Here is an 11870-nt window from a genome sequence, read left to right on the forward strand (position 1 = left end):
CTCTCTCTCTCTCTCTCTCTCTCTCTCTCTCTCTCTCTCTCTCTCTCTCTCTCTCTCTCTCTCTCTCTCTCTCTAACTAAAATTGTTGTACATATGTAGGAGGTAGATAGGTACTGTGTGTTTTGTGCAATTCTCCCAAAGGAAAAAAGAAAATTGTTCTTCTTCCGCTTCCTCTTTAGTTTCCGCCACTGATTGAAGTTCTCAGTTTTAGGCTTTGTCAAGAGTTCTAAATTTTCAAAACAAAAGCGCCAGACCGAGAGAGAAAAGATGATACCTAAGTACTCATATAAATAGGTAGGTACCTACCTATGGAAGTTATCACACATCGGAGTTCTTCGTAAGTAGGTGAGAGAAAAGGGATGGAGAAGGGAGGAGGCATTGAATAGGAGGGTATGGAGGGGTAGTATAAAGGAGGGAAACGGAAACCCCAAATAAGATTGGGAAAAGATGCAGAGAGGAGAAGAAAAAGAAGAAGAAGAAGGAGACGAAGGAGGAGGAGAAAAAGAAGAAGAAGAAGGAGAAAAATAAGAATAGGTATGTAAGTACCTAGGTAGATAGATAGGTATTACGTGTTTATTTTAGAAACAGACTTTTTTCTTTCCCATGACGTAGGTATTTTAGAGGTATAGAACATCTGTTTCAAAATACTTCTCTAATTATATTATTAGTACAAATTCCTCAAATTTCCTTTCACTCAAATTTCTCCACAAAATTGTTTGTCTCTAAAGTCTTTTGCTTTCTTGACCAGGCTCTAGAATCTAGACTAGTCTAGAGAACGGACGGACAGACGGATATTCAGACAATACGGAAACTTTATGACATCAGTTTGAACTTTTCAATAGATTCTGCAGCCTAAAATTTTCAATAGACTAATCGACAACCGTAAAAAAAGAAGAAAAATAATAAAACTTTTGCTGTTGATTTAAGAAAATCGTCAAGAAAGACGAAAAATTGTTCTAGATTTTTTCCCCTATGAAACACTCCATCAGAAACACACTTCTCCTCTAGAAGTGATGCTTTCGCCCGAAATACACACTTTTAGTAGTCATTCCCGAATCTAGCAGGGCGGACTTCTCTTTGAGTAGCCACCCGTACCTCATGCTTGTCGTCTGAGGGAGGGCGTACTTCTGAGAAGGATCCAAGGACAGGCGATTCTTCAGGTAAGTTGAACGGGAGTCGTCATAGTGATATGAGGGACCTTGAATGAAGCGAAGACGCTTAGGTGAGCCAAGAGACCAGGAGGTCCTGTTTTTAAAGCTATAACTATTTTCAACTAGAGTTAGAGCAAGGTTCGACATCAGCAACATTTTTTCAGCCCTTAGAAGGCCTGTTAAGTTCCATTTGATTTCTATAAGTTTGACAAGGATGTCATGCTGACAGTCCAACAGGCTGTTCGGGGCTAAAAAGTAAGTTCATGAAACCCACAGTTTGTGACATATGAAAAAAAAAAACTATCTCTACTGGTTTTACTTTTTTTCGTAGAACTACTCAGTCAATGAGTCAGATCCTAAATATTATCTAGCTCACTCTTCAACTCCCTAACAGCCCTAACTACATAATATACAGGGTGTCCCGCGAACGACTGTACAACGCTTGAGGGTTGATGCAAGACCTAAAGGGCTACCAGAAAAAGCTATCTGGACAGATCCGATTTTCAACAGGGGCGGAGTTATGAAGGATTTTCTGTTTTTCAACATTTTTCATACCTTGTCCCCTTAAAACGCCTTTATCTCTTGAACCAATAAAGATAATAAAAAATTGATTGCACCATTGAAAAGAACACAAAATTTACTAAAAGATAAAATTCCCTGTTTTGGTAAAACCCTCCCTCAAACACAACCAAAAGCTTGAGAAAAAGATTTTTTTGTATCTCTTTAAAAACTACCATTTTTTCAATTCGATTTTTCTTCAAGTTTCCACTGAAACCCATTGAATTTCTCCTGATAGAAAAGTACCCCTTTTTGCCCTCTTTAATTCCATTATCTTGAATTTTCTAAGAAACCATTATTCACGGAGATATTAACGATACAAAAGGAGAATCCGTCAATTTCCTACGTTACTATGAATCCCTATCTACCTGTTTCTTTCTATCGCCGCGCCGAATTTTCCTCCAAAAAAAAAACAACACGAACAACAAAACAAACAACAACAACAACAACTACACCTTTGGGAGTGTATTCGACCATTGTTGAAAGCTTTTTCGAAGGATTTGTTCGTTTCTTTAAGTGTTTTCAAACGATTTGTTTTTTGTTTGTTTGGCAGGAAATTGTAACTATACGTAAACTTAGGAATACCTACTTCTCCTAATTATTAGTCATAATTTCACTCCACACATAATCCAGTTATTTCTTCAGAATATGGAAGTTCGTTTGATCGAATGAAAAGGATTTTATCTTGCAAGGAAAAGGAAAAGAATACGTTCCTGTGCTCCTGTGTACTAATGCTTGTGATGTAACTTGGAACTTTAGTGTTGAATGATTTCCATGGTTGGAAATCAATGGCAATACCTAAGATCAACCATGATGACTCCAACTTCAACCACAGCCAAAATTATTTACCGGCTATATGAAACACTGACAACGGAATAATGACTGAGGGTTTTCGAAATCGATCTCCAAAAACGTATGATGAGTCAATTCAATAATCTCTCACTAGTAGTAATTCACGAGTAGGTTTAAGGGGGGGGACCTACACAGCAGACATACAGCGAAAAATCTCAAATTACTCGAAAAACATACTACCATTGTCACCAAAATAATAATAATAATAATCGAATATTAGTTAGGGAAAGTGTCTAAATAACGGACCCGTTAAACTATTTTAAAAATAATCGAGTAACCATTTCGAATATTAGTTAGGGAAAGTGTCTAAATAACGGACCCGTTAAACGATTTTAAAAATAATCGAGTAACCATTTCCCTCTCAGAGATGAACAAGAAGATTTTTTTCAAGAAGATGGACCGACTTTGGGCCCCTCTACCCTGCTCGAATATGGGTGTGAATATCTTGAGCAGGTTGTCAAGTTTAAAATGGAGAAATTAAATTTGAGACGACTTCAAAACATGGGGGTGCTGAAGTCATTTACTTATGTAACGGTTTCTTTCCCCACCCTCAATATGGCATTATGATGAAACTGAGAAGGGGATCATTTACTTTAATTTTAAAATTTAATATTTTATCAATCAATTTTCGAAAATATTTTATCAATCAAGATTATAATTTTTATTATTATCTACACTTTTTAAAAATCTGAAGCGTGAAAAAAAGGCTGGATTCAGAACGAGAGAGACAGTCAGAGAGAGAGAGATTTGATTTGATTTGATTTCATTTATTTATTACAATTTTAAATTTTACATAGGTAACATCTCCTAAGCTAATAAAAAATAACTTTTGAGGAGAGAGAGAGAGAAAGAGAAAAAATAACTTTTGAGAGAGAGATAGAGAGAGAGAGAGAGAAAGAAAGAGAAAGTATCTCTGTAGTGCGGTTACGGTTAGGATTCCTAACCAAGGCAAAGCTGGCAAAGCCCAATTCAAAATCCAACAGGGACATGAAAAAATTGAGTAAAACAGAGGCCATATATAAGATTAAACAATTTAAATTTCCTTTGTTTCTTTTTGAGAGAGAGAGAGAGAGAGAGAGAGAGAGAGAGAGAGAGAGAGAGAGAGAGAGAGAGAGAGAGAGAGAGATACGAAGAGGATAATTTTTCCAAAATCAAAAACAGAGAGTACAAAGAAGAGAGAGAAGAGGAGAGAGACAGAGAGAGAAGAGAGAGAGAGGAGGTGATGGTGATACCTAAACATTGCATTTTTTCAAACAAGGCCACCAAAATTGTAAAATACCCCTTATCGGCATTACGAATAAAATTTATTTCCTCAATAAAATGGAAAGTGGGATCACCCCCATATTGTGTTTAACATAACTGAAGGACAAATGGAATGAAAATTGGGATGCTGCTATTGAAAATTATACGAAAGACTAAGGATAAGGTTGAGGACATGAAATATTGAATAATAAGAATATCGGTACGTGATTAGATTACGTATAGATTCCCTGTTATTACTCTTTTTTTACAAGTCATACAACTTATTCCCTCTATAAGTTGACTTGGACTCGTACCATCATCCTCCAGATCCAAAGTCCAACGCGTTAACCTCTACACCACTGAGGTTGGATAAGCTGTGTTGAAGAATCCAGAGGAAGTAGGAAGTATGAAAAAGGCCGGAATATGATTTATTGTATGACTTAAGGTAGAAACACACTCCCATCATGACACGTCACCTGAGGTCATGGTGAGTCAGAAAAATGTAGTTCAAATTTTTCAATCTTATCTGAAATCACTCACCATCACCAACATTTTCAGCATTCTTCAAAATACGAAAATTTAATTGTGATATGTACCTACCTCAGGTTTTTTTTATTCTACTATTATTTTTATCTTACCTACCCTCAAAGAAAATGCTTCCCTTCGTCAGAGATTTTTCATAACACTGGAACCTCTTTGTTTCTTATCCGCCACAGGGAGTGTATCAAAATACTTAATTATGGATAACCTCAAAGCTTTCTAGTAAAAGCTTTCTACTCGTGATTGGTAAAAATAGAGTTGGGACTTTCGTCAGAAATTAAAGGGGAAATAGAAGTGATGCTTTCATACTAAAATTTCAAAATTTGTCTCGTTATGCTAGTAGAGAACGCTTGATTTAGAGAACAAAACACCTAGGTTTAACCAGATGATAGGTAGCCCAAAAATACAACTTTGGGTTATTGCTTTTTTTTATGGCCGCCTTAAAACTAGTTGATTATGCAATGTGCATAGCAAAAACAGTGGAGATGTCAAATCAACCGAACGAGTTAGAAGATGTGCCTATCCCTCTCAGAGTAGAATATACCTACATAGGTAATAAGTAGATAATATCTAAAGTAGGTATGATAATACGAAACGGAAAATTTCATAGGTAGGTACCTAATAAATTTATGTGCATATTTTTACTTTCCTTATTTTCAAGGGTATCTATTGTCCGTATAGGTACCTACCTAAACATTGCATTTTTTCAAACAAGGCCACCAAAATTGTAAAATACCCCTTATCGGCATTACGAATAAAATTTATTTTCTCAATCGCTTGATTTAGAGAACAAAACACCTAGGTATTATCCAGATGATAGGTAGCCCAAAAATACAACTTTGGGTTATTGCTTTTTTTATGACCGCCTTAAAACTAGTTGATTATGCAATGTGCATAGCAAAAACAGTGGAGATGTCAAATCAACCGAAGGAGTTAGAAGATGTGCCTATCCCTCTCCTCAGAGTAGAATATACCTACATATAGGTAATAAGTAGGTATCTATAAATTTATGTGCATATTTTTACTTTCCTTATTTTCAAGGGTATCTATTGTCCGTATAGGTACCTAAACATTGATTTTTTTCAAACAAGGCCACCAAAATTGTAAAATATCCCTTATCGGCATTACGAATAAAATTTATTTTCTCAATAAAATGGAAAGTGGGATCACCCCCATATTGTGTTTAACATAACTGAAGGACAAATGGAATGAAAATTGGGATGTTGGTATTAAAAATTATACGAAAGACTAGGGATAAGGTTGAGGACATGGAATATTGAATAATAAGAATATGGGTACGTAATTACGTATAGATTCCCTGTTATTACTCCTTTTTTTTACAAGTTAATACAACTTATTCCCTCGATAAGTTGTATGACTTGACTTGGACTCGAACCATCAACCTCCAGATCCAAAGTCCAACGCGTTAACCTCTACACCACTGAGGTTGGATAAGCTGTGTTGAAGAATCCAGAGGAAGTAGGAAGTATAACTAGGGATAAGGTTGAGGACATGGATTGAATAATAAGAATATGGGTACGTAATTACGTATAGATTCCCTGTTATTACTCTTTTTTTTTACAAGTCATACAACTTATTCCCTCGATAAGTTGTATGACTTGACTTGGACTCGAACCATCAACCTCCAGATCCAAAGTCCAACGCGTTAACCTCTAAAAAAGGCCGGAATATGTATGACTTAAGGTAGAAACACACTCCCATCATGACACGTCACCTGAGGTCATGGTGAGTCAGAAAAATGTAGTTCAAATTTTTCAAATATTGTAGGTAATTTCGTTCAGGACAGCCACACTATTATTACGTCACGTGAGCTCACGTGTGTTTCTACCTTTGAAGTTTTTCATTATGGGTGACCAAAGGTATTTCATTTTGTTCCACTAGAACCAAGGGTCTCACTTTGAAAACAAAGTTAGTAACTGAACAGGAGCAGCATAATCGCGATGGTGGATTGGAGCATACTGGAAACAGGGGAAAAGGCGGGTGACCCAAAGGTCAAATGTTTTTCATTATAATCATTTTTCTTCTTCCTTGCCTTTTCCCGTGTTCAGACGGCGTCGTTTTTCGTCAGCCTCTCAATCAGCCCCAGCTAGGGTGATTGCTTTGGGCTGTGACATTTGGTTTCGATGGCTACAAAAAGTTTACGAGTGGACGCCCTTCGTACTCAACCTTTGCTATTTTTTAGCAAAGAAAAAGGGACTAGAAACCAATACCTAGAATACGCCAGCACCAGTACTTACACTGAGATGAAGGACTGGGCAACAGGGACTAGGGAGAAATTGCCAACGAATCGCTGTCTGTCTGATGTGAGGCTAACAACAGTGTGGAGCAGAGAACATAGAGCAGGTAGAGAGAAGGAACGACAAAGGAAAACGACGAGTTCAAACCGCATTGGGCTGAGGGCAAAAAGATCTATGCTCTTTTCTCTCCGGTGCACATACTCATAGCATTCCAACACCCTAAATCGGGGGAAATAACCCTAAAGGTGGATTTCCACCAACGCGACCTCTGTCGTGCGACAAAATCGCGCGACAATGTCGCGCGACGTCACCTGTTGTATAGGTATATTTAGGGCTTTTGTTTTACAAAGGTTTCCCCTTGAAGGCCTAAAAAAGGGACTTTGAAGTATTATACCTATCTGAGGTACTTATGTAGGATAGTATATCTGTGAATGTAGTGTATATAATAGGTAAGTAGGTACTTACCCATGGAATTATTCTTGTACTTGTCACTGGGCGCCACAGGATACATCACATCGAACGGACTCGCCAGTTTGACAAACCTATGAAATGGATCAGCAGATCTCATCATTCTCTTAGTCTGCGCACACTTATCCTGCTGACTTTGTCTCATGTGCTTCAGCATTGCTGACGTGGTGTCCTTCATGTTCATGGCCTTGGCTCGGAGAAATTCGTTGTTGTTTTCGTACCATTTGAGCTTGTCGAAGTTTTGCTTCTTCATTTTCTCCGTCATCGCTTGAACACCTTTGGGAGTGTATTCGACCATTGTTGAAAGCTTTTTCGAAGGATTTGTTCGTTTAAGTGTTTTCAAACGATTTTTTTTTTTGTTTGTTTGGCAGGAAATTGTAATTATACGTAAACTTTACTACTTCTCCTAATTATTAGTCATAATTTCACTCCACATTGTTTGTTTGGCAGGAAATTGTAATTATACGTAAACTTTACTACTTCTCCTAATTATTAGTCATAATTTCACTCCACACATAATCCAGTTATTTCTTCAGAATATGGAAGTTCGTTTGATCAAATGAAAAGGATTTTATCTTGCAAGAAAAAGGAAAAGAATACGTTCCTGTGCTCCTGTGTACTAATGCTTGTGATGTAACTTGGAACTTTAGTGTTGAATGATTTCCATGGTTGGAAATCAATGGCAATACCTACGATCAACCATGATGACTCCAACTTCAACCACAGCCAAAATTATTTACCGGCTATATGAAACCTTGACAACTGAATTATGACTGAGGGATTTCGAAATCCATCTCCAAAAACGTATGATGAGTCAATTCAATAATCTCTATCACTAGTAGGAATTCACGAGTAGGTATAAGGGGGGGGGGAAACCTACACAGCAGACATACAGCGAAAAATCTCAAATTACTCGAAAAACATACTACCATTGTCACCAAAATAATAATAATAATCGAATATTTTGCTTCCGATAGACTCGATAGATAGAGCCTTTATTTTAAGAATAATACTCGTAGGAATTAAATCTATTTCAGTAGGTTCTTACATTGTTTTCTCAAGTAGTAGACTGACAATTTCGTTTTCTGATTGTGGGTGCTAATGAGGTCCTACGTATAAAGGTAGAAACACAGTACGTCACGTCACGTGACGTAACGTGATGGTAGTGTGGCTGTCCTGAATGAAATTACAATATTATGGGAAAATTTGAACTACATCTTTCTCACAACATGAATAAACCTAACGTACAGATATATGTAGATACTTTACAAACAGAACCGTTCAGCGTGGAAAGTAACTGACAGGGTGACTGTATGAAATTCTCTTGTTAATCCTCGTAAGTTTATTGAAGACTTTGTTGCTATTCCTATGGAAAACCCTGATCACCCGGCTAGCATGAACCTCTATTTACCTAATGAGTTCAAAGGACAAAGCTAAATTGATCCTTCGAAAGTCTATTGCAATTATAAAGAAGCGTAAATTATGCATAAAATAGGTAGTTGGATCAAAAGCTGAATAAATCAGCTTTCCTTTAGAAGCCTTTTTTCACCCATTGCCTGGAAATCCTTTCAAATGATTTGAAAAGCTTACCACACGCCTTTTTACTTAAAACGGTGAGGATTGGAAAATTAAAATTATGGGGGAAAAAATCCCCTTTCCTCTCTCATGATAATGATTGCGATGGTGGTAATATCACGTGACCAACTTAACCAACTCTCAACAAGCTTTTGCTCTTACCTTTTATTGAAAAATTAAAATTATGGGGGAAAAAATCCCCTTTTCTCTCTCATGATAATGATTGCGATGGTGGTAATATCACGTGACCAACTTAACCAACTCTCAACAAGCTTTTGCTCTTACCTTTTAATTAATTTTATGTAAATAAAAACAAGTGAATGTATGAAACATAAATAGAATATAATAACATAGGTAAATTAATTAATTTTATGTAAATAAAAACAAGTGAATGTATGAAACATAAATAGAATATAATAACATAGGTAAATAGAATTTAATATTTTAATATACTTTATGTCTTACCAAGGTTTTCATAAAAAAGAGAAGCCATGAAACACCAATAAAGGTAAAGTAAATAGAATTTAATATTTTAATATACTTTATGTCTTACCAAGGTTTTCATAAAAAAGAGAAGCCATGAAACACCAATAAAGGTAAATTTAATATTAATATTCAAATAAATTAATTAAAATAGTGTACTGGTTGATATCATTGAATTTTTCGGTTTTTTACATCAAATAATTTTTTAACATAAAAGAAGAAACTCTCAGATAATTAAAATTAATTAAGGGAAATTCTTGGAACTTTAAGAGGGAGGCCAGTACCCTGTCAGAAGAATTTGAAAAAAGTTTTAATTTTAGGGATTCATCAACATCATAAATCTGAATTAAGTTAGGTACCTTTTTTGAAAATTTGAATTAAAAATTGTATCAGACGAGGAGAAAAAATTCAGAAGAAAAATGATTCTAGAATCTTACGTGGATACCTATACCTAAAATAATAAAAGTGGCACAGATCCACCCCTACATCTCGTGATACAGAATGCATTATGAAAATCCTTTTTAAAAAAATAGAAAACAAATTTCGTTGATCCAGGAATCACTGACGTCAGCAACATGTTAAGAAATCCATCGAAATAAGCATTATTTATGCCTTCGAAAAGGCAGGAAATGCAGCTGGCAAGACAGGAATAGTAATGAAAATGTGTGCATAAATCTGAATTAAGTTAGGTACCTACCTTTTTTGAAAATTTGAATTAAAAATTGTATCAGACGAGGAGAAAAAATTCAGAAGAAAAATAATTCTAGAATCTACCTAAAATAATAAAAGTGGCACAGATCCACCCCTACATCTCGTGATACAGAATGCATTATGAAAATCCTTTGAAAAAAAAAATAGAAAACAAATTTCGTTGATCTAGGAATCACTGACGTCAGCAAAATGTTTAGAAATCCATCGAAATAAGCATTATTTATGCCTTCGAAAAGGCAGGAAATGCAGCTGGCAAGACAGGAATAGTAATGAAAATGTGTGCAAAGGGCCCAAAACACGAAAATTGAGTTTTGATTTTAAAAAGAGGTAAGAGATTTCCTTTGAAAAATGCATATTTATTGGGAGGAGGTATTTTCTAGGTCGCGGATTCAACTCTTTTGAGGGGCGAATTCTATCCTTGACAGATTTCGTTTACCCTCAACAGGTTCATTCCCGGAACGTCTGGCTTGCTTTCTTGGCATACCTACTTGGCGTATCTTCAAAACAGGAAAAAGAGTATTTCACACATCTTGATAAATAATAGAGAAATAAAGACCACTATTTTTGAGGTCAATTTTTAACAATATTCCGAATTAGAAAATCCGTTTCACTCAGGGTCAAAACACTCTAAATAGGTTCAGAACCCCTTTTTTCATCGAACCCTTCTACCTATTAAAGTTTGCATTGCAATCAATTTATCTGTGTTCTTCTAACCTACATTATCATAGGTACCTTCCTACATCTGAAGTGTACCTGGAAGATAGGTAGGTACCTATACCTCAATAGAAGTGTCACCGTGTTATTGTTCTGTGTATTCAATGGGAGATGAGTCCAGAATACTGTGTCAATGTTTGGAGAGGGTTTCCGGGTATGCAATAAGAGGGGAATCTCAAAAGAACAACAGAATTTATGTATTTATGTACCTAATATGCACCTGGATGCAGATATACATCATGCACTCAAATGTATCAGGTATGTAGATATGTACCTACCAATAGATTGGAAAGATTCCTACATTATAATGATTAGGTATGTAGTTTCTCCTCAGCCTCTGAGGCCGAGTGGGTGCGATTGGACTTGAAAACCAGAGGTCACGGGTACAATGCCCGGCAGAGTCGATTTTTCTTTCTCGGTGATTTTTATTTCGGGGTGAACTCAACAACCTTGTATGGACAATTAAGTACCTGAGTAAGATTTGTAAGTATCCGTATTTCAGGTCTTAAGAACCTGGGACACTGTTTATGTAATCCAGGTATATTATTTTGTTCAAACTTTCGAATACAGATAGGTATGTAGTTAGGGCACTTTCAATTTTTCCATTTCTCCCAAATGTGTTTGACTCGTGGAAGCCCCTAATTCTAGATGAATCCTCAAACATAACAAACGTCTCTTTCCACATCAAGAATTCTATGGAAATTGAATAATCTCATTCCTCATGTAGGTATAGTGGTGTCCCTATACTTATGTTCCGCTTATTAAACACAAAATCCCTGATGTCTCGTTGAGAATTGTCTGAATTCGGGGTAAGATTCCCCCCTGTCTGGTGGGGTATCCAGGAAGCTGTGATAATGCTTAAACTATGTACAAAGTACATAAATGCCCATATAGGAATAGTAAGTGTATTAATAGGTACTGATGATGAATTCCATCAACCTTTGTTTAATGATCCTAAAATTGAGTAATGTAGGTGGTAAGGTTTACGATGGGGAGTGTCACCGGAGCTACCCAGTAACTTGCAAATTAAACAATAGATCGGCATATTATTGATGTCAGCAGTTCTGGGAGCTCTTGGATGTGACACACCCTTGATTCGTGGCAGTCGAAGTGTGTGAGTTGTAGAGTGTGCATGTGTGTGAAGATCCTCTGGTGAGTCCTCCCTTTACTTACTCCCATCAATAAGTAAATTTACTCTAAGGAAGCAACCACTATCATTTTAACCTTTTAACAAATAAACATACACAATATTATTTTAATATCACTCTTCAATTCGCCACTTCTCCATTTCGTCCAGGTCGAGGGTTCGAATCCCTTC

At 36.3% G+C, this 11870-nt stretch overlaps 1 protein-coding gene across 1 annotated transcript; it reads right to left on the reverse strand.

Annotated features, from left to right (window-relative positions):
- Positions 1-915: 915 nt before the first annotated feature.
- LOC103520767 lies at positions 916-7480 on the reverse strand. Its single transcript, XM_008485868.3, has 2 exons — positions 7067-7480; positions 916-1198 (listed from the first exon to the last, which is right to left on the reverse strand). The coding sequence occupies exons 1-2, from the start codon at positions 7365-7367 to the stop codon at positions 1005-1007; spliced, it is 495 nt and encodes a 164-aa protein (XP_008484090.1). The 5' UTR covers positions 7368-7480; the 3' UTR covers positions 916-1004.
- Positions 7481-11870: the final 4390 nt, after the last annotated feature.

This window comes from Diaphorina citri, unplaced genomic scaffold (assembly GCF_000475195.1).
Source record: "Diaphorina citri unplaced genomic scaffold, Diaci psyllid genome assembly version 1.1 scaffold4044, whole genome shotgun sequence".
Lineage (NCBI taxonomy): Eukaryota > Metazoa > Arthropoda > Insecta > Hemiptera > Psyllidae > Diaphorina > Diaphorina citri.